Genomic DNA, 24,469 nt, shown 5'->3' with positions numbered 1-24,469 from the left:
TCTCAGTGAGGACGTATAGCGACTTAGAGTAATTGGACTATGAATTTTAATTCAAGTATTGAAACTGATTGTTGCAGTCATAAAAATCTGTATATTTTGCAGGCATGATTCCTTTTTTTCTGTAAAAAGAAGTCCTACCAGTTCCAAATATGCATTTTTAATTGAGTACCTATATTCACAACAAACTGATGAGTTTGAACTGTGGATATGGAGCAAAATTTTCTTTGGTTGAGCGGGTAACAGTGGCTCATTTCATTCCAGTGTGTTGTTGATAGAACATGAATTGAATTTAGGACAAAGCAGGGGCTCCTGGTGTTTTACTGCAAGCTGTTTTGGTGTATGCAAAGATGCATTTTCAGCCTGATAAGTGTTGATAACTGATAAGAGATGGATTGGCCCTTGAGGACCTCTGTCTGGGGAGAAGCATAATTCTCTTTTATCAGCACCAAAAGATAAATCTACAGGATGGTGATTTTATCATTAACATCAAGTCATTTTCTGAAATTCTTGCACTGCAAATAAACACACATTCAGACATATTATCACAGAATCCTAGAATCATTAAGGCTGGAAAAGACCTCAAAGACCATCAAGTCCAGCTAAGCCATGTTGCCAAGTGCCACATCGGCACATTTTCTGAACACATAGAGATTAAATTCTGTTGCTGCCTCTGTGGTAATATGCAGGGCCAATGATGTGGTCTGTCTGATCAGATAAAGAAGGTAGGGGCTCTCTCCTATAAAATATCAGGGGGTTTAGACCCATATTCCTAAACCTGTAAAAATTACAGACATACTTGACTGACTGAACAATGGTTGCATGTGACTGAATAAACACTTTGGCTATAGATTTAATCCACCTTTAGCAGGTTACTGCTTGTCCTCCTACCATATTTGGACTAGTCAACCCTTTGGCTTAGCCTGAAAGCTCCCAATTGTTTTCCTGGCGAGTTGTCTGCCCAAAGTAACCTGTTAGATTTATCTTCTGTAAGCCTGAGAGCCTTAAATACATCTTAAACCTCTCAACTGGAAGTAATATCTCATTTGTATTTGAAGCACAAACACAAAAAGGAAGCCTACAGAGAGTGGAAGGAAGGACCAGTAGCCTGGGAGGAATACAGAAAAATTGGGGTGCTGGTGGATGAGAAACTCAGCATGACCTGTTAATAGGCACTTGTAGCCCAAGCAGCCAGCTGTATCCTGGGCTGTATCAAAAGCAGTGTGGGCAGCAGGGTGAGATTCTGCCCCTCTATCCACTCTGGTGAGACCCCATTTGGAGTTCTGTGTCCAGCTCTGGGACCCCAACAGGAGAAGGATGTGAGCTTCCAGAGAAGGGCCATGAAAGTGATCAGAGGGTTGGAATACCTCTCCAATGAAGGCAGGCTGAGAGAGTTGGCTCTGTTCAGTCTGGGGAAGAGAAGATTCTGGAAGGACCTTATTGCAGTCTTCCAGTGCCTTAAGGGACTACAAGAGACCTGGAAAGGGGTTATTTCAAGGATATGTAGTAACAGGACCAAGAAGGATGGCTTTGAACTCGAGAGAACTCAAGCTTAAGTCAGTTATTAGAAATTCTTTACTGTGAGGGTGGTGAGACACTTGAACAGAGAAGTTGTTAATGGCCCATCCCTGGAGGTGTTCAAGGCCAGGTTGGATGGGACTTTGCATAATCTGGTGTAGTGGAAGTTCTCCCTGCCCATGTCAGGGCTGTTAGAAATACAAGATCTTTAAGATCCCTTACAACCCAAGCCATTCCTGTTCTATGATGAGGCTGGTGGTGTAGATGGCACACAGAGGCACATCATCTGGATCTGGCAGTGGAGACCTCGCAAAGCTCTGAGGAGGATGAGATGCACAGGCTCAGGGGTGACACAGTTCCAGTCATTAGGGCCACCCTGAACTCTGAAAACCAGAGCCCAAAGACCTGGGAATGTTGACTTGTCTCAGCAAGTTAATTTGCCTCAGGCAGATTTACACAACTCACTGGCAATATTTGTCATAATTTGGTAGATCATAGGAACCTACACCTGCAAGTCCTTGCTTTTACAATCACATTTGCTTTATGCTATTATCCTTCCAAATCCATGGTCTGAACTCCTACCCTTAATGTCCTTTCAAAGTAGGGTTCTTGTTTTCTTGGTCTATCTGAGATTCATTCATGTTGGAATAACAGTCACGCTTGGAATTATTTCTACTGTAAAGCACAGTCTTTGGGAGATAAATTGAGTTATTCTATTTATTTTTATTACATTTTGGTTGTATTTTTTTATGGGATGGACACAGATTTAATCTAACTCCAGGATCAAGAATAGGAAATTATCTAAAATGGAAAAATAGTCTCACAAATTCAGTTGAGACTGATTTCTAAGGATTATCAACCTTCTGATGTTGTTTTCCCTAGATATCATTATGTGGTTCTGATGCTTCTGATACGCATTGTGTCTTTATATCTGTCAGTAAACTTCTGCACAAATTATTTGCAACCCACTGAAAAAAGGACAATGGATTATGCCTCTCTGACAAAAATGTGAGAGTCTGTTATATCTGGATGTTTGCTGGAGATATATATATATGTGTGTGTGTGTATGTATATTTATGTATATGTATACCTCAAATGTACTCCACACTGGAAAGCTTTCCATCTAATACTATAGTCCTGGTGAGGTGGCAGGTTACCTGTGCTGAGTGTGTAGCTACATATATATATATATATATATATATAATAGCTATATAAAAAAATATATATGTATATATATACACATACAGTTACCTTTCTCAAACAGGTTTGCTGTAATTTAAAAGAAATTGGAAAATATTCCTGTGGTTGTCTCTAAAAGTGTCAAGTAAAATCTAGTAAAAAAGAGCAGAAAAACAAAGCAAGTGATTTCCATTTGAGTTAAATTGTTCTGGTGTTCTTAATTTTTATTTTCATCATTTTTAGTGTATATTTATGCATGAGTTACTAGTAGCATCTGAGTATTAGTGTATAGTGCCAACCAAGATGATGCAGTCACCCAAATGCTATACTGAGGGTAAGGATGTAGCATATTCTGAGTTGCTTATGACACATTTTTGTGGTGAAAACACAAGTTTTTTTTCTTAACTTATGTGTTTCTGTGATCTACATTTGGGTTTGTTGGCTTAGTCAGAGGCTGTCCATCCATCTTTAAGTTCTTTCCACTGTGTCCAGATGGAGTACTGCACTTTCTTTCAATTGCCAGTCCAGGGTGAAATAAATGTCAATATTTCTGTGGATTTAAGTAGTGCCAGGATTTCACCCACACAATCTAAACTTAACATGTTTGCTTTCTGTTTTGGTTTTATTTTTCTCTCTTTCACATTAAGGAGGTCCTTGCCATTTCCAAAGGGCAAGGAAAATATCATGGTTCATTGTTTCTAGGTCTTTGTGTATAAGGATTTCATAAGCAGGAATGTTGAAACAGTTGTAAAGCTTCTGCCCAAATATTGTTTTGCTACAGGAAAAGCAATGAAGAATATTAGCTCTAGTCAAAAAACAATTTTTGGATCAATATGATGGATAACATGCATGTTAGGAAGGTAACAGAACACAGTTGGGATTTGAATAAATTCTTTTTCCTTCTAGAGTAATTTGCTAACTTCCTATCATAGGTGATTTCAACATAGATTTCAAAGGAGCTTGTACTATTGAAGTAAATAGCTCATTCTTGAAGATCTTTTGTTGTTTTTAACACATTGAATTAGCTCATTACTGTTGAATACGTAGTGGAAAATAGCATTTGTTTACATGGCAGAATTATAAAAATTACTTACCAGTAACAGAAAATGGAGCAATATGCAAAAGCTAATTATATTTGTGCACTTATCTGCAAAAAGTAAGTCATTAATACATACCCAAGGAAAAAAAGAACTTACTGGTTTATGAAATAGTTAAGCAAAGTATTAATAATAACATATCAAAGAATTTTTTTAAAGATCAGTTTTAAATGTTATAAAGCTACGAATGTAAAAACATGTCTGTCCCATGTTGCTGCTTCACCTGTACTCAGTGGTGGTTGAACTCCAGAAACCATCCTGAAGCTTATTGTGAGTTTTCAGTATGATGTCCTACATCATATAAATTTGGGGTGCTGCAAAGCACCCTGAGGCATACTAATCATCACAGCAGTGAAATGTCACAGATTTAAACTGAGAGCTATTCACAGTTTCAGTTCATCTTTGGAAGTAAAGTTTAAAGATTCTTATTTCCATTTTATTCAAAGAAGATTCAGAAATCTCTACAGCCTTTTCCTAAAGAAATTAGTTTCCTAAAAGTATTTTTTAGGGACTAGGGAAGACATGCTAACTTTTCCTTCATCCTACAATAACAAAAGGAAGAGCAACATAAAAACAATAAAGAACAAATAAATAAATATAAATTTGTTAATTATTTTTGTGTATTGATATGAAGAGATTTGACTGCTCCAAAGACTTTGGAGTCTCAGCATTAAATTTCAGTACCATTTGGAAATTTCACTCTCTAAGTAATCTCTGCCCAGACAAACGTCTTAGGTTTTCAAATCAGAAAGGGCTTTTATACCGGTCCAGTTTGACCTTTTTTTACATCATACACCTTATGATTTCATATGGCTGTTCCAGTTTTGAATCTGATAACCTGTGTTTGACTAGAGGAGATGAGAAACATTAAAGCCAATGTAGAAATATAGAGCGTCTCTGAGAAACTTGTCCTATAACACTTCATCATCTAAAATGTCCCATTGATTTCAGAGGTACTGTTCTTATCCGGTAAAGTTTCTAGAATTGCATCCAGTTTCTTTGAGCTTCAGTAAGTATTTGGTTTTGGTCAATGGAAAAAACCCCAGATTTTCAGATTGCAGTGTAACATCAGATAAGTAGAAAGGTTTTTAGGTAGGAGACAAAATGTAAATGCAATGTAAACAGTTGGTGATGTCAGAACATCCCATTAAGTTTTGTATACTGTTTGGTGTCCCTAACTGCAGCTTCCTACACAAAACATAACAGGTTGAAGGAGTAAAAGATGCCGACCTATCAGCTTTGTACTGGAAGGTATCATTGCCATTCCTGTATTGATGATAGTAAAAATCCTACTTGTCTCATTAAATAAATCACATTTTTCAGCCTGCACTACTTTTGGAAAGAGTTGATCTATCCACATATATGTATTTTTTTTAGAACAAACACATTAATGGATTTAATAAACTAACTTGCCTCACAAGCAGGTCTGTGTGCACTAGGTATGTGTTCAGGTAATGACTCAAAATACTAAGGCTCTGATACTGGGGTAGTTGGTAGGTGTTCACTGGCCAACCTTGTAGGTATATACAGTGTCTTGTGGACTTCACTAAGGCCCTGAATGTGTTCACAGAATCACCCAAGGATGATTGAAAGCAAGGCAAACCAAACAAAAATATGTAAAGGAATAAATATAACTGCATTGTAGAGTGACTGATCTTCAAGTTCTTATGCCTTATAAACTTCTTCCCCCTGGATATTTGGATTCTTTTTCTCAAAATATTTTCTCCTTGGCTAATTGTTTTGATAAAACTAGTTTTTAATGCAACTTTACTTCTGTGGTATGCCATTAGTTTTTATCACCACTTAGATATTTATGTTCTGTTTATATTGGTTCATTACATAAAACACTTTTGTTTCTAGTAGGTAATATCATTTATTCATTTTGCTTCTTTTCCCTCTCTTTCTCGTGTAATGCCTATTTCCTCCTAAAGAGAGAAGTCCTGTGGATACAACTACAGTGGGACTTTTAAAGCAAATTACTATCATAGATCTCTTTTAGACATACAAAATACATCTAAATAAGCTAGCTACTGGGCTGAGAGTTCCTTTATTCCAAGGAAACACATTGCCTCTCCATGGATGTTTCTGTACCTGGAAGGCTTGGGTTCCTCCTGAAATATGAGGAGAATGAAAGAATCTACAAACTCTTCCATCCTTAAATTATCAGTCTTTGAACATATGTGCAAACTTTTTTCAGTGAAAGAGTTCACATAATATTTTACACATATTTACGGCCTTCTACAAGAAGGCTGGAGATTTAACCTAGGAAGCACCTAACTACAGTCCAGTTCACATAAAGTAGAGCTGCAACTATGAAAATTGGTCATTTATTTTTCTTACTGTGGGTTTTGAATTTCTACTTATGGGTAGGACACTGGAAATATTTAAAATAAGTACTGAAATATAAATTGAAAATACAAAATGAAAATCTGTGTAACTGTATATTTGAGTGAAAGAATCAGAAATTTGAATCAACATTTTTCTGAAGACAAACCTGAAATTTTAAAAGCTTCTAATAATTATAGTAATAAAACTGTTGATTCCAATATAAGTGTTAAGCCTGTGTTTAGGAGCAGTTACAATATATCTGTGGACTCTCTTTAGTGATTTTCTATATAGAAACCATATTAACTTGTTTGTAATTTCAAATTTAAAGTCCAAATCATACTGAATTAATAATTAAATATTCACTTTTTGAGTTTTTCATATTTTCAATTAAATTTTTTGTAGTATCTTGGTGTCTCGTCACTACTCTTCCATGATGCTTTGCTTCAGTCAAAAAATATCAGACGCTCAGAATTCACTGAGATTGCTACTGTGAATGTAAACAGACAGAAATAGTTTCCTTGGCAACAGAAAGCAGGTGAAAACACTCAGACAAGATACTCTAAATGCACCTACTCAACTTTCTTTAGTTATAAGTTCACAAGATGCATGCAGAAAAAGTCAAGTGGGTTTTGCTCAGACAGTGAAATGTTTTGAAATAAAATGAGTCTCTGGGCAGGTAAATGTATGTGTAGACGTAGCTAAATGTATAACTCCAATTAGCTGCTGTGAACAATGACAAACTCAGATTCAAACTCGCATTGATTCCATGTCCACCACTCTCATTCTTTTGATGACACCAGAAAAGACTGAACTTTTCAACATTATTCAGAAAAATTGATGTTATTTTAAATTCAACAGCATTTATTGTTTTGAAGTAAACATCATTTGTGTACAACCTGAATATTGAACTATGCTCACATTATTAACACAGTCTATAAAAAAATATGTGGGTGTGATCACATATGTGGGTGTGCAAGGAAACATTTCTACAAAATTACAGTAGTATATATAATTTGTTCAAGTTCTCAGTTTGAAATATGTCAGTTCCAGATTCAAAACTGGAAGCATATGTATTATATTTACTAAACTAAATTAATACATACTTTATCATATGCATAGCTCATAGCAGTGTGTGTGGATTCATTTTTTTTGTATCTCAGTGTAAAATTAATCTGAGATTAATCACTTGGTTAATCTAAATGAAAAAATACCAAATGAGTTTAATATTCTCTTGAAACTCTGACTACAATAATATTTGCCATGGGCAAAATAAATAATGCTGCCAATTAATACAATAAAGATGAGATTAAATGTTAAAGTTAATTTTAGTGAAGATACCAGTTTTCGAAAGAATGTGTTTCATCTCCCGGTCAAAAGAGTTCTCCCCTAAAAGACTGTATTGCTATGGAAGACAGTATATATAAAATTCCAGATACTAGAACTTGATAACCTTGTCAAAATAAGCTTTAAGCTGCACTGTCTTAACAATAAAACGGGTAAAATAGATCGTAAGGCAAACAGCCTGTGCATCGAATTTCAACACATAACAAAATTTTGTTGTGCTGCATGAACTTCTGGTGTCCTAAAAAGGAAAATGCCAGGTATGGGAAGTGATTGATTACTTTAGTTATCTTCCCTTCAGTATATCTATTTTGGCACTGCTTATGTCACATCAGAATGTAGTATGCTGTGTCTAGGCAGCTTTTTGTATCATGTCTAAATCATTTCAGGTGATGTCACATTCAGTGGAAGTTTACAATACAAGCAGATGCATGGCCATAAAAATTCCATGTTATGGAACAAGTGATATTAAGTAGGAAATTTTTACCTTCTTCACCTGACCAAGATAAAATAACTTTTGCTTTCCATAATGATAATATGATATTTCTTTCCATAATGAAAATGAAATTGATTTTACTATACTGTGGGTGATTTTACTGTAAGAATGGTGTCAACGCCAATATCACAACGTGATGCAGACTCTTGCCAGGTGCAGTCTCTCACCATTATAGAAATGGCTCTGGAATAAGCCCAAGAACCAGGAATGGGACAGAGTGCTAGTAAGCTCAGGAAACACCCATTCACTCTGATCAGTCAGTCTCAGGATATATTCATGAGTATACTGAATATATGCTTTAGGAAGGAGAAGAGGGAGTAGAAAGGTTTTCTTCCCATTGAAAGATAAATACCAGGGGAGTGACATACTGGGACTCCAGTATAAAAATAAAATAATTTATTTTATTCTGCCATAGTAATGGAGAAATGTTTTGAGTTTTTTCCTACAAAAAAGACCTAATATACAATAACTTGACCTGTTATTGTATATTTGGCACTAGGGGAAGGAGCAAACCTATCATAGTTTCAGGGGCAAAAGCCTTCTCTCAGAACATATGTGAAAGAAGTCATATTGCACATCCTTGTTATTTAGTACCACTATTACATCTGGGTGAATAAAGTGATTAGACTACAGAGTTGTGTGGTGGCAGACTGCACAAAAAATTAGAATGACACAACTCAGGAGATAAAGGTAAGCTTAGCAAAAGGTAGAAATGATGATAGGAAGTATTTATCTGCACCACAAATGACTGTAGATTGAATTTGTTTGTATCAGGCAGAATAGGATACTCGTTCAATATGAAACAAGTCATCATGTTGGCATCATCTGTAAAAATTATGTTACATGTTTTTACTTAATCTCTTATTCTGCAAATGCTTTCACAGGTAATTAGTTGTTTCTTGTGCAGTGCCTGTGAAACTGCTGAAGTCTGTGGAGTTTTTCTGTTTTCTAGAAACTATGGACAGCACTTGTGTGTAATCCTGACTTTCCTGTGTGTACTCACTGGGCAAACAAAGTGGAAGGCCTTGTAAGAAAGTATTTTTAAAAATTTTATATAGCCTCAAGTAAAAGCTTACCTGCTAAACAGAGTAACTACATTTCTGTGAAAAAGACTGCCCAATCCTCTGCACAATTTTTTAGTTGTTTCTCACAGTTCAAGCCCTGCTTTAGGCTGAACCAAATGTTGGACATCTCAGGGCTGTTAGACTTTCTCCCTGTAAACTTCTCCATTTTCTTTGCTGGAGATGTCCCATAGAGATCTGCTCGGGTTATGTAAATGGCATAGAACTGGTGGAATACAAATGTCTCAGCTGCATACTGCAACCTTCCCTGGGCAATGCTGTCATCATTGGCTGGCCAAGCTTTGGAATCATTAGAGAAAAAAATAACATGCTTGTTCCAAAAATAAAAAGGTCATTTCAATTACATCACTTTGTTGTGTGTGCAGGACATCAACAAAATTATATTTCAAATACTTATTGACAGCAAACTATAAGAAAATATTTATACTCAGAGATTATGACAATGTGTAGCATAGACATCTCATAAACAACTTCCCTGAATTTATCAAGGACAGACGCCTTCTTGGCTTATATATTGTTTTCCATGTGTGCCCAGCTCCCTGACAGTATTAGTTTGAACTGAGAATCCAATTTTTTTTCATTTGTTTTAGAGCTTTTTATTCTGGAGAATCCTGACATAAGTTGCAGATGTACTAGCCAAAATTATTACTATTGTATTGGGAATAATAACAGAGGTGACAGTAGCATCCAGTAGATGGTAAAAAAAAAGAGATTGCATGGTCTTCTGAAGTCACAGACAGACAGAAAGGACTTTCCAGCTCTCTCAGCCCTTGTTTCTTGCTTTCTTAGGGTGCAGGCAGACAGACTGAAGCCTTGCTACTAGTTGGCCAGATGAAAGCATGGAGGAGAGCACTCTCCACAATGAACATCTTTCAAAATGCATAGTGAAATGTGAAATACATAATGCAAGATATTTGGATTTAATTTTGTGAGGAAGAATTGGTGGAATATATTCACCACACCTTTTGCAAAAATTTTCTATTTGAACTGGCTTTCATTATGAAGGCATTGCCTAGAGGGAATGATTAAGGCAGGAAAACAATCTGTAACAAGAATGGTAATATGAGGTGGATCATGAGGGATATGAGAGTGATAGAAGATGCAGTGCTGTAAAGTTAAAAACTCTCAAAGAGTAGGAGACCTGGTTTTTGTCTCAATGCAAAAATTAAGCACAATGTTTTTGTTGGAACAATGCCTAAAGAACATAAGTGGGAAGATATATAATCCACTGAAGCACATTAGTCAGGCAGACAAACTTATTTTGAAGATTTCCATGTAGATATGTTTTCTGTAATTGAAAGAGAATACTGTCTGGATTGTTTAAAACATTTCATCTTTGTCAGTGTATTTTACACGTTTCAATTTGCTTGGTAATATGATGTCCTTATGGTGATTTTGGTACAATGCTGCACTTAAGCAAAGAAAATACAGCTGAGTTTTTACACTATGGCTCTATTTTCTAACTGTTCACATATGCATATAGAATTTTTATTCTTTTATGGTGTGTTTATGTCTGTGTGGTTATAACATATATATAAATATACACAATAAATGCTTTTACAGACAAATCCTTTTTATGTTTGAGCAATTTGTGAAGGTTATAAAATGCATGGATAAGAAAGGTCCCTAATTATTCAACATAGATACATGGAACCAGAGGACAATATAAGGAGATGCTTAAATTGACTTGTACTGCTCAAATAGGCAGGAAGGCATTACAAATAGCATTGAAAAGTGATCTTGCCACTGCATTGAGGTAGTTCCCACAGACCAAAGTTTGTCTACATGTAATTTTCAGGATCTGGGCCCTCAAAATTTAAGGATCCTTGAGTTTTCAACTTAGATACAAAGTAGTAGTAAATATTATTATAATACATTAAATATCTATATAATTATGTTAGTTATATAATTTTATTCTATATTTTATATTATTTATATATTACATAATTATATATCATTATAATAAATAATAATAAAATAATTTTTACTTTCACTTTGGACATCTTTTTCAAGAATAGATATAGTTTCTTAAAGTTCTCCATAGTGTTGCACCGTCAATATTTGACATATTTCTCATAATTCATCCCTGGCTGGGTTATGGGTTAGCTGACAGTGACTTGTCTTGACAGTGCTAGGATTAATTCTGTATATCAAACATGGAAGCTAGGATGAAGGAAGAAAGTAAGCTCTTAAAGTTTTCTTCTAATGTACTCTTTTGTAATCATAGTAAGAAACTGAATTTAATGTTAAGAAGGGTTTTAAGATAACTGATCATGAAGTGTTCTGTAGTAATGGGGATTTTTTTTTTCCCAATGAGAGAACATCTTATTTTAGATCAATTGTTTCTCAAAGGAAACTGGCTTCCACCAAGGTGACCAATTATAAAAATCAGTATCCCTTTACCGAACATGGAAAGGGAAATTCTCCCTTGATTCTCTTTGGCTTCTGTAGATGTAGGGTTTCACCTGTAAACTCTGCTCATGTCTTCTTTGAGCACAACTTTTAGCACAACTTTGTAAGGTAATAAAAACATGCATAAAACACTTATATATTATCTGGTTGGGTTTTGCAGCTGTTGAACTATGAAGTGCTCCAGAAGGAGACCCTTCTCACCTTTCTGAAGGGGCACTGGCTCTTCATTCACTTAAGCATCATGGTTGGCAGCAAAAACTAGGGCTAACTTGTTTTCACTCTTCTGCTCTCTCCTATTATTGCTTAATTCAGCATGAAAGTTGGGAATAATTACATTTTATGACCTATCTTGTTTTTGTATTCATCCTACAAGTAAATACTATTTAAGGAATGATTTTTATAGGCTACAAGTAAAAGCCATTTAAGCAGTGAGGATAATTTTGGTCCTCTTATGGCTGCAAGAAATGATTCAGTGAGGTACCATATTTTACGTTGCTTTGCTGAAAAGTATATTTATGAATATTTTTCCATTTCCTACATCTTACTCCTGCAAGGAAAGATAATGAAAGACATCTTTGTATTTTTTTGTCTTTTTAATTAGGGTTCCAGTTCAGTTGTAAAAGTTGAGCATAATCTAATTTGGAGCTGGTTAAATGCTTAGGAGCAATCTGTTTGCTCTCGCATAGAACTCCCATTAACATGCCAGCTACAGTTATATTGAAACAAGCTCAGATGGCTTCATGTCCCCACAGAGGAAGGAGATTTAAACTTTGAAATAAAAAGGCTTGAAGATTTAATTTAAGTAGAGGCTGGGTAAATTGGCAGCACTCTGTGGGAAGTGAGTTATGGACAGCTCTGCATAGCAGCCATCGTTCCTATAAATTTGAGCAATGTGTTTCTACTTTAGGGCAATTTCATTCATCTACTTCAGTGCAATGAAAAGGTCACCAGTTTCTACATAGCCCCTCATTGTATATTCCTTCAGCATCCAACACAGAACCTGATATGAGGTTTGTCAGCTATAGCTGTGATAATTTGGAGAGAACTATGGATGAAGAAAGATTAAACTTGGGGTTCTCTGCCAACTGTTCTGTGAAGAAATTTGAGATGTGTATCAAAATAATATCAGCATTCATATTTCAGTATTAAGGACCATGTTATGCAGATGTTTGACAAGTGACACTATTAGTTAGGGAAAATAAGTACAGTCAGAATTTGAAGCTGACATTAAATTTGACTACAGATTCTAAAAATAGTTGATAGCAACACAAGGGTGTACAGTATTATGTCATTTTTAATGTGTCATTGTAATTTAACACTGGTCTTTTGGTTTGATTATAATTAACATCCTCTGACTGTATTTGGCTTACAGTATGTCTCAATGTTATGTGTTGAGAATTGTAAAAGGTGCATGATTGTGCTGTTTCTGTTCAAGTTGTTTCTAATTAAAAACTTCACTGTCCAGTGTTCTTTCAATAAGGGTACCTAATACAATATTTACATTATTTTAGGTATAGAGCAACTGACTTTTCAACCAAACTGAATGATGCATCTCAGTCTACTAGAGTTTATGTGTGTGTGTGTGTATATCTATGCATGTATACACTCACACATATATTGTTCATTGGTTTTAGACAAGGTCTCTCAATTCTGTCCTACTCACACTTCTCAAATCTCAGGCATCTGAAAGGAGCCAAGTCTTTTCATGTGAGCTGAAAGTCATAATTCCCAGAAATAATGTGCTTCCTTGCAGTGATAGTCACTAGAACTCCTCTCCCCAAAATTCAGCGCATCAAATAGCATTAAATAAAGGTCTAATGACTAATTATGCCAAATAATGCAGGATTCTTCTACTGCATGAGGAGCTTAGTGATTGGAATGACTGTGTCTTTTTATTCCTTATGATACTTTAGGTTTGTAGCCACTAAATTCCATATATATGTTTTGATTCTTTTGATTCCACAATAGAAAGCATTTACTTTTCTTTTATGTTCTAAGTATCTTCTATTGTTTCATGTTTTCTAAAAAAAAAATACTGGCCTTTGTGGGTCCTTGAGCTGACCCCAAATTGTTGCTTTCCATTTTTTCCATTCTGTTGTAGCTAAATTTCACTATATTTCTAAAGTCTTAACTTCTCTTTCAAGTAATAAAGGACTTAATTTCCATGAAGTTTGAAGTTCAAAAGTAAAAAAACAAGCAATTTTTCATGTTGTCAACTTATCAGCTGAAATACTACCTTTCTTATGAAACTTTAAATAATTAATGAAAAAATCATCTCTGAGTATTCATCCAAATTCTAGTGATTTTTGCATAAGGTTCAATCTTATAGTTCAAACACTATTCTTAAAATATATTTTCACACATATTAAATGAGGAAATTTGGTAATAACTCTTGAAATAATAAAGTTATTTGCAGGGTAATGCATGAATTTTAATAGCAGTGCATATACAAATCTATTTTGGCTTAATGATATGAAGCAGGCAAAATATATTTGTGACCATGACAGGATTTGTGAGAGCTTTCTCCTTTGAAAGGATGCTCCTGGCTTTAAATTTCAAACACTACCTTTTGTAGCAGGTGAACAAAAGTAATTCTCTTTTTTTCATTTTTTTTTTTTAAAGAAAGCCAGAAAATTGCATGTCTGCTTCACATTCAGTAAAGTCTTTGATGATGGGCTTTGAATGGAGTGTTTTATATTTTTCTTTCTTTTGTTTGGGCTTTAGTTTTGGGCTGGGGTATTTTTGGTTTGTTTTTTACTGTCAGTCTTTGCTGAGAAGTTCCTGATATCACTATTAGTAAACTATTCTTTGAAGGAAGCTTTGACAAAAACTCTAGTTTAAAATAGAAACTGGAAAAATACAAAGATTCTAGGAGGAGAGTACCATCCTTACCATTGCCTGAGAATTTTTTTTTTTAATGTGAAAGCACAGAAATCTTAATAGAAAAGCTAATGGTAGCAAGGTAGACTTAAACAACCTAATTTTGGTCTGAAAGTAATATACTGTTATACAGTAATATACTTTATTTATTGAATTTGCATTGCTCTAGTACTTCTTCCATTGTTTTCCAAGCATCATTCTAATTATAATTTTCTGTTTGGTCACTACTTGGATAATGTAAGTGGTACCCATTATTGAAAGGTAGTCTGTATTTGTACTAATACAGAGAATGCCAGTTTAGAAATGAGCCTGATTGCATGGTTCATTTTGTTCTCCTTTGTAGAGCCAGGCTGCGGCCCACTACAAAGGCACTAAACATGCCAAGAAGCTCAAAGCACTGGAAGCCATGAAAAATAAGCAGAAATCTGTTACTACCAAGGACAGCGCAAAGACTACCTTCACTTCCATCACTACCAATACCATCAATACCAGCTCTGACAAAACAGGTTAAGCGACAATCTTTGTTGGTTTCGTTTGGTTTTGGTTTGGTTTGTGATTTTTTTTTTCTTGTTTAATTCCATGTCTGTTTGGTTATGTGCTTGCCACATTGATTCATGCTCGATCCATCTTTCTGTGTGATATTGATTTCTTTAAATCCTTTCAGTAGGCTGGTGAGAGTCGGATAGTCATGTAGCTGATTTCTCTTAGTGAAAAGAGGCTTGACATTCTTTTTACGATGGAATGCAATACTCATTACTTGATTAACACATCAACTGATCTAAACCTCCTGTTCTGTATGCACTATCTCCCTATCGATAATTATATATGGCACATTTCTTTTAACCACAACCTAAAAAATTGCACTATTTGTGTCTAGAAGCCTCTTAAAAAGCATTTTCAGTAAAAACCTAATTTTCATAAATTTCAAACATTGCATTATTTTTTTGAAATGGCTATTGCATGGTTTTGAGTTGGAAAAGAGCTGTATAACCTCTATTCCACACAATCAGGTAAGTGCTATTGATGCCAATTTTTCTGTTTAAATAAGTTTTCATACTGAAATAATAGTGTTTAAATTATTGTGTGGGTAAAAGTTATTCCTTTGCAAATAAAATCTATGTGAGTATTTGTAAAGTCAACAGGATTTAGTTAAGATTGCATTTTAAATATGCAGCTATTGTTGGAAATTTCAGAGGAGAGTTGTAAGGTCACTGAGAGGTAGTCTAGTGTCTCAGAAGGTATGACTGCTCTTGTATATGAAGGGATACAGTTTGCATATTTAGGCATAACCAATCCCCCTCCCCAAGCAAGGCAAAAATAACCACAGCAGGAGCAAAAAAGCCAAAGTTGTGAAACATCAGAGTCCTACCTACTGATGCTGTAAACCGTTCATTTGGAAGCACCTCTGATGCAGTAAGTTTAACATTGTAAATGGATGTGCACTAACAAAGTACCTTGTAGGCACGTGTAGCACTTTCTTTAATATCTTCAAATACATCTTCACTGTATTTGTTATAGACAGGTACCTCTATGTCTCTCTATATAAATGTATTTATCTTTGCTATAACTCATTATTATAGACAGCATGTATTTTTTATGGAGATTTATGACCTAATTATAATGGAACGACTTTAAGAAATATTTGCTACATTGTTTTTCTCTTTGTTGCCACTAGAAAAAAAAAAGAAGGAAATATTCTGAGGGTTTTTGTGTGATGAAAGAAATGAAGTAAGGGAGAATAGGAACCATGTCAAAAATTATTTGGGAAAGGATGTGTTTCTAAATATACAAATACCTTTAAAAGTTTCTTGTGCTGTTACCTGTTGAGATATTCAGAACAGGAGGGAGGATGTTGCGTGAAAAGAGTGATTTATTATTTACCAAATATGATCTAGTGGCTGAAGAAAATAACTGAAGAGAGATCTTTTAAAGATTTAAACTGTATTATTCAAAAGCTTTTATTTTATCCTGTGTGAGTTTGAAGGATTTTCCAATGGGCCTTAAAACCAATCTGACTTTTTCTATCAAGCTTTGAATTAGATTCCTGGCAAGACATATGAGTTATCCTGTATCCAAGGACAGTAGTCCAAATCAGTTTTTATATCAGCATAAGTAAGAAAATAACAGAAATCCAGTTGCACACATAAGCAATGGCCTATTCTTCAGGAGTTTCTTCAGCTCTACACTGTGGTTGCGAATTCCTGGATTAATTTCACAGAATGTGTGCAGATATATATGTATGTACATGTATAAATATATGTATTCTGTTAGAAATACTGACCTTAATGGGGTCCTAAAAGACACATCTTGATGTTAATTGACAAAAAAACCCACAAATCTTACAATTTCTTAAGATATTGAGAGCCATATTCAACTGCTTCCAAAAGCTCTATTCAGCCAGGGGAATTCAATGTAAGGCAGGCAGTTCTCTCCAGATGCACTTATTACAGGTCAGCATTGATGAGACTGGCAGCAGAATAAAATCCTTTTTTAAATTATCCTTTGTCAAGTGTGCATACATAGCGAGGGAAAAAAAAATTGGGTAGCAAAAAGGATTAAATTTTCTGTCTACTATGACAAGTCAAAAATCTCATAAATTGAATTTTATTTCCTTTCCAGTTGTTCTTGTGTCTTATATTTGCTTGATAGAATTTTTAAGGGCAAAATTGTTCTGAACATCAGAATATACTGCACTGTGTGAGTTCCCACGTTTGGAAATTATCTTTGTAAAAGTCAAACATCTTGATAATAATATGCAGTTCTCAGGGAATAGTTGTACTAATGAATATAATTCATAAATTAATCTTTTATAACTAGAAAAAGGTTACCAATTCCATGTGCTTGTGATCATTCGGAACAAGAGATTTTTCTACAGTATTTTAAAGCTGTCTGCTGAAGATTAATAGTTGATCAGAAATACACTGAGGATAGGGTCATGTACATATCACTTCTTAGATGTCGTCTACAGCAGTGGTTAAATGGTGGTTTACATGTCAGTCACAGCACATTGGTCAGGACTTCAGATCACTGTTTCTGTGTACCCTTAGCAGCTACAGTAAACAAAATGTTATCAGGAAATCTGCAGTACTATGCAATAAGGATTATGGAAAAAAATCACACAGTATACAAACCGATTCAAGGGCCAAAGCAGCAATTTGTTATGTTGCTTATTCTGGAACTATTTTGTTAGATGTGGTGCCAGCATGTGTTATGGACACTGTGCAGCTCACAATGTAAGGTAACTCCTTAAAACCTCTTACATAAGATTCCTGGTGTTTAAATTGTGTGTTAAGGAGAAAATATAAAATATGCTGTTATTTTGCTCAATCTGTGAAAGGTGTTAATTTTTTTTCCCTTTATACAAACTTCTAAGATTATTCGAAGGCTTGAACTTGAAAAATCTTTGGGGCAATAAAACATCATGAAGAGTTAGGTTGGCAGTCATGTAATGGCAATGCCATTCTCAATATATGAGAATTTTTTTTTTTGGTTCTACTATTTGACACACTTCTTTCATCTGTATTTACCAATTATTATATTACATGGTAGTCAGGACAGAAAAACAGGAAACGTGAGCATTACAAGGAGAAGCCTACTTTATATTATACAACCCAGATTTCAGTGTTTCTTGATTCTCCAATTCAGGTGTGACAGTAAAAATGCATATTTTTCCTATATATTAACACACACGCATACATATTCCGTGATATTAAATTGTTAAATATTTTTGATAGCTTTGCAAATTGCTCCTCCTTTCTGAAAAGGTATATTTTCTTCATAAAGATGCTTCACATCTTCAGCTGTAAGGACTGATACTTTAGAACACTTTTTAAAATGTATTTAGATAGAGTGCTTTCTATCATCCTAAGTAAAATGCCTATCCAGTAAAGTCATTGTCCAGTAAAGTCACTGGGATTTTTGGAGTATAGATTGAATCTCCAATGTTGTATCCCTCTAAAATTGTGCCCCTCTAGTTCTGGCATGTCTAGATATTAATCTTTTCTAAAGCTGTGTGAAGTTAAACAGGATACTTCATGACCACATTATCTTAAATTAAGTCCTGAAGATTTGGGCTGCCGTTATTTATTTATTTATTTATTTATTCAGCAGAGAATTCAGTATGAGTTAGATCATTTGGTATCAATGGAAAGGAAGGAATAGACCTCTCAAAGGGGAAAAAACCTTGCCATTAGGGGCCATCACTATGGCAAAGTCTTTAATGTTGCTTTTGGATGTTATACTCTGTACCTTGAATCCTCTGTACTTAAATGCAGTGAAGAGCTCTTAAAAACAGACAAAAATATGATGAGCAGAAAAAGTGTGTATCTAGGCCAAGGCACAGATTATCTATCTAGATGATCTATCACTAGTACAGTCTTAACAGCTAAGAGACCCCTGTGCTGTCAGAGAGCAAAATACTGGTGCCTGTCCTAAAAAGCTTACAGTTTAACATAAGATGAGAGACAGCTTAAGGAATAGACACTGTAAATATAACAGGCAGGTGTTTAAAGGAGTGGTAACATAAACATGTTCAAATGATAAAGGCATTGCAAGAAATGAAAACACTGAGGGATGGTTTAGAAGGAAAAGGAAGAGGGTTGGTTTCATTTTCAGATACTGAACATATATGGCTAACAGCATGGGACAAAGCATAAGTTCTCTTTTTTTTCCTTCACTGATACATATGAAAATTATTCTGTGGAAAAAATTTTAGTTTCATTACCCCTAAACAATACTTTTTTTTTTTTTAAATTGTCTAAGAAGTGATGGGATATTTCTGGTCAGCAAATGAAACTCCCTCTTGAAATAACAATTTCAGTCCAATGGGTGTAATTATGAAATTGAGAGCAGTTGGAGTGGGAGACAACAGTTGTTCAGTCCAGGTCTTTGGCATAAAAATGAAGGCGGGGGGAAAAAGAAATCAGAAATGATGTGATAAGTCCAGGTAAAGTTTGTAGGAGAAAGAAAGGTAGATGGCAAGAAATGGAAAGGTTCAGAAAGGCATGTAGGAGTTTGGCAGCCATAATACCAGAGTATCACTGAATTTTTGAGGTTCTGTGATCCTCTGGTATTTTGAAGAAGGGACATCATTACAGACTCCTGAAGATTGACAAGGCCACCCCTAGACGTCAGAGCAGAGTTAGCCTGAGCTGGATGCCAAGTATCTTTTTCAGTTGCGTTTTGAGTATCTTCACAACCTTTTTCTGGGCAACTCATTCTATGGTTTGATCACCCTTAAGGAAGGCCATAGAAGTTTTTCTTGTGTTTTAGTCCAATGCCCTGTATTTTAGTTTCTGGCTGTGTGTCTTTCCCTGTCACTGGGCACCACTGAAAAGAGTATCTCTCTTTTCTATTCCCTGACCTCCTCAGGTATTTATATACACGGCTGGCTTATGTTTCAAGGGTGCTCTCCAGGGTCCCAGGTCCTTCTTCACATGGGTGCTTTCCAGTTGCTTAGCCTCCAGCCCAGATTGATGTGTAGGGTTATTTCTTCCCAGTTGTGGGACTTTTGTGCTTTTCTTCATCGAACTTCAAGGGCCTTCTGTTGCGCAATTTCTTCAGTCAATCCAGGTCCCTCTGAATGGAAACCCATCCATCTGGTGTATCAGGCCCTCTTCCCAGTTTTTAATCATCAGCAAACTTGCTGAAGGTTTACCCTGCCCCCATCATCTGGGTCATTAATGAAGACTTTAAAAAATATTGGTCAGTCTGTTCTAGTGTACGGTCACCAGACAGCACAGTAATAAAGTTCTTCCTCACGTTCAGATGGAACTTCCTGTGCATCATGTACTGACCATTGTCTCTTGTCCTATTTCTTGGCACCACCTAGAAGAGCCTGTCTCCATCCTCTTGGCACCCTCTCTTCAGACACTGATAGACATTATTGAGGTCCGATCTCAATCATCTCTTCTCAAGGCTGAACAGACCCAAAGCCTTCAGCCATTCCTCATAAGGGAGATGCTCCAGTCCCTTAAATCATCTTTGTTGCCCATTCCTGGACCGTATCCAAGAGCTCCATGTCTCCTTTTTACTGAGGAGACCAGAACTAAATACAGCACTCCAGAGGAGGCCTCACCAGGGCTGAGTAGAGGGGCAGGATCACCTCCCTTACTCTGCTGGCAATGCTCTTCCTAATGTGCCCCAGGACACCATTGGCCTTCTTGGCCTCCAGGACACACTGCTGGCTCATGAACAACTTGTCCATATTCACAGAGCTGCTTTCCAGCACGTTGGCCCCCAGCCTATGCTGGTGCATGGGGTTATTTCTGCCCAGATGCAGGGCCTTGCACTTGCCTTTGTTGAATTTCAGAAAGTTCCTCTGCCCATCTCTCCAGCCTGTTGAGGTCCTTCTGAAAGGCTGCACAGCCTTCTGGAGTATTGGCCACTTCTGCCACCTTTGTGTCATCAGTGAGTTTGCTGGGGAGGCATCTACGTGTTCATCCAAGTCATTGATGAGCAAGTTAAACAGTGCTGGGCCCAGTATTGAATCTTGGGGAGCACCACTAGTGACAGGCCTCCAACTGGGCCCTGTCCCACTGATTCTGACCCTCTGGTTCAGACAGCTCTCAACTAACTCCACTGTCCACTCAGCCTGTCCACACTTCCTGTGTTTGCCTATGAGGATACTGTGAGAGACAGTGTTGGAAGCCTTGTTATAGCCAAGGTAGACAATACACACTGCTCTCCCCTCATCCACACAGGTAGTTGTTTTACTGTAGAAGGCAGCCAGGATGGTCAAGCATGATTTACTTTCAGTGAATCCCTACTGACTACTCCTGATCAGCTTCTTGTCATCCATGTGGACAGACATGGCCTCCAGAATGAGGTGCTCCATCACCTTTTCAGGGATTGAGGTGAGGCTGACTGGCCAGTAGTTCCCTGGGTACTCTTTCTGGACCTTTTGGAAGACCAGGGTGACATTTGCTTTGTTTCAGCTGTCAGGCACCTCTCCTTTTCTCCATGACCTTTCAAGAACCATGAGCAGCCTAGCTGTGGTGTCTGTAAGCTCTCTCAGCATTTGTGGATGTCAGGTTTGTTTAGGTGCTATCTGACCCAATTCTCCTTGACTAAGGAAAATTCCTCCTGCCAGTACTCCTTTTCCCTGGTCTTACAGGTCAGAGATTCCTGATTTTGGTTTGTTTGTTTGTTAGTAACGTGAGTGAGCATGTCCTAATTAGACCATTGTGTCTCTTTCTGGTCTCTAGTAAGAAGTCAAGGGACTCTTTGTTATTAGTATGTGCTGCTTTATTTAAGATTCAAAACTTCTGCTCTAAATTGTAGGGAAAAGTTTTCAAACTGTGTACAAATGAAAACTAGCTTGTGTGTATATTTATAGATGGACGACATATAACTGACTAAGACTACTATTTACATTAATATGTTTCTGCATGTTTCAATGCAATATTTGCCCTCCTCTATCCAAGACCAGTACTTACCTGTTCTTTCCTCCAATAATATGCATTAGCACACCTCGCTTGTTTTATCTTTTAATGTGTTACATTAGTTCTTTACACAAATGTATCTGTACAGTTCCCGGTTCAACTCCAGAACTTGTAAGAGAAAGGAAGTTCCATTCTAAAATAAAAATAATTTTCCACATAGCTCTCCTTTCCTTTTATTTTCCATTTCATTTTATCTCCCTTACATTTAGCTGTTTATCATAAACATACATTTTGGTAATGGCTAGGCTTTAATGTTTATGAGGGTTTACATATATTAAGAATTACTGGAGTATTTTTGGTATTGCTTGCTCTAGCTACCCTATTTTGTTATCATATTTATTATTTTTGCTCTTTGAATTACTTCTTTAATCCTTTGCTCTTAATACCAAACCACCCTAACTTTTCCTTTCTTAATGAAAGCTTAAGCAGATATACTGATGTATTTATGATATTAACATTGTCTATTTATTAACATTTTTATAGGCAGCAGATTTGCTTGTAATCTTTTCTAACTAAAAGAAATTCCATTTCTAACAATAATACTTATGTCAACTGCATTTAAAATTATAAATAGTATTTAATACTATTCAAAATCTGCTGGTGTATGCAGAAACAATTTATTGTATGATCCCAGTGTGCAATTTGCTGGTACATCTGAGGCTGTGGATACCCTTGTATATGTAATTATTATATTAAGGATGTTTAATCTAGGAGTACAATTTAGTGCAGTCTGTTTGTTTAACTTAGCTGTTTTGTTTCCTTATGTTTTATTTTATCATAAAGTGTGCTTTTATTTTGGCAAGTGATTTATTCAGATCATTTCAGCATTGCTTAGGGCACAGCAAAATTAACAGGCTAACTCTGGGTTCAGGCTTGTGAGATACTGGACGTAAATTGATTTCCTTTGCAAGTCAATGTTTTACTATGCATCAAAACAGAACAATGACCTTGAAGTTCGTATTTATGAGGATTTTTACTTCATATTAACTTGTTTAATATATTTTACATGGAACATTCAAAAGTTGCAAATGTAATATAATAAATGAGGAGCAAATGCTTGGTGATTAGCACAACACAGAGGAATTTCAAAGCAAGCTGTAGGTCTGCCTGGATCACTTCCCAGTCACCCAATTCCTAAAGTTGAACTGTTCCTTTTTAAATTCTATTTGGATGAAAAATCTTTTAAAGAAATTATGCTCTGAAAGGAATGTTCTTATTTTCTGATTCTCTTGTCATTTACTTGGAAATTAGAAATTACTATTTCACAGCTATCAGTTCCCTTTATCACATGCCTGGAAAACTCAGCCCAAACCAGCAAAATTTAACCGTGCAATGCCATCTTTCACTTTAAATCATCTATGCTTTGACTTTTCTGTAGTTCAGACAATCTGTAGCTAACTGCAGCACTAAATGTTATCAGCATTCCACAGACTGTTGTACCAATTTTGTATTAGAGCTTGATGGCAATTTGGAAGACAATAGCTTCTCTTTTGGTCTCTGTGTAGAACTAGAGCTTTTTCTTTCTTTCAGAGTGTAGCTAAATGACGATATAAAAATTACAGTAATTTATGTGTGCCTCAATTGATCATGAATGTGAAATAAAATCCTTCTTCGCTTACATCTACGTATGCTGAGTGCTTCGTCATATGAATGCCATGTGTTTTCTGTGGACCCAGCTGCTTTTGATTGCTATTGCCTTGACAGCAATTTTATGCTTGAATAATCCTGTGGTTAGAAACTGCTGTCAGTCACAACATCTGTATCACCCTATTGAATCCATATGAAAATCCAACACCTACAATGGTATTGGTCATGGGACTGAAAAGCCTTTTTCTATTGAAATATTAAGTAGATATTTCATTCTATCTCAGGGAAAAGTCAGCTTGGCTGCTGCATGCCCAGTGGTAACAACTGGAAATCTTGGGAGTAATCTTCTGCTTATTAGGAGTCTGTTTATAAGTAATTAATCAGTACTGCTCTAAGTCAACCACCGTAGCACCTATCTGCTGGAAGACACATTCTTCATGGTATGTTTTGTTGTTATGTTGGTATGGGCATTGACACTTTCTAGGAGGATGGGTTTGATTCTGCTGTTCTAGCCATCGGGATTTCAAAAAAATCATTGCAGTCCTAGATTTCTTTTCAAGTTATTGCAAAACGACAGTTTCAGAAGCCTGTTACTGTTGAGTATTTGTTTATGGACTAATTTGGAATGGAGTAGAAACTTCTTGATCCAATGCTCTCAGATTGGTGGTCAATTTTTGCAAGTATGGAATTTTTCAAATGGGAAGGCTCTAAGGGCAACAAAAGAGTAGGTAGGTCTTTATTTAAGTGATCCATCTATTCTGAAGCTGACATCATCCTGGCTGGGCAAGTCAAAAATAGGAAGGAGTCTGTTAACTGCTGAGGGCTGAATTTTTTTCGGGAGGCATGCTTCTATGGCAAGAACAAATACATCTCCAAAGATGCTTTAGTGCTTGCTTAGATTATTTTCTTTTGTGGTTCATATCACGTCCTTGCTATGCCTAAACCAAGAAAGTTGGAGAGTGGGGTTAAGAATATGAGTAAATGTACTGTGCTAAATGTTGTAGCCATTGCTATATGATGCCTTTATTGCACCATTCAAAGACAGCCATACCTACAAGAGTTGTATAAATAAATAGGGCAACCTGTAGGGGAAGCTACTTTACCCAGTCA

General features: G+C 36.0%; 1 protein-coding gene across 2 annotated transcripts in view; it reads left to right on the top strand.

Annotated features, from left to right (window-relative positions):
• The window catches only part of ZNF385D (zinc finger protein 385D), a 470,254-nt gene that overhangs the window by 333,182 nt on the left and 112,603 nt on the right, over positions 1-24,469 (top strand). For both annotated transcript variants that reach the window (XM_085051080.1, XM_085051081.1), the window contains one exon: positions 14,674-14,836. In XM_085051080.1, the coding sequence (XP_084907206.1) occupies positions 14,674-14,836 (163 nt within the window). The remainder of the gene's footprint in view (positions 1-14,673; positions 14,837-24,469) is intronic.

The sequence above is a fragment of the Lichenostomus cassidix genome, chromosome 2, assembly GCF_008360975.1.
Source record: "Lichenostomus cassidix isolate B80296 chromosome 2, HeHo_3.0, whole genome shotgun sequence".
NCBI classification, from domain to species: Eukaryota; Metazoa; Chordata; class Aves; order Passeriformes; family Meliphagidae; genus Lichenostomus; species Lichenostomus cassidix.
The sequence above is the reverse complement of the archived record's forward strand: the minus strand, read 5'-3'. Positions and strand labels throughout refer to the sequence as shown.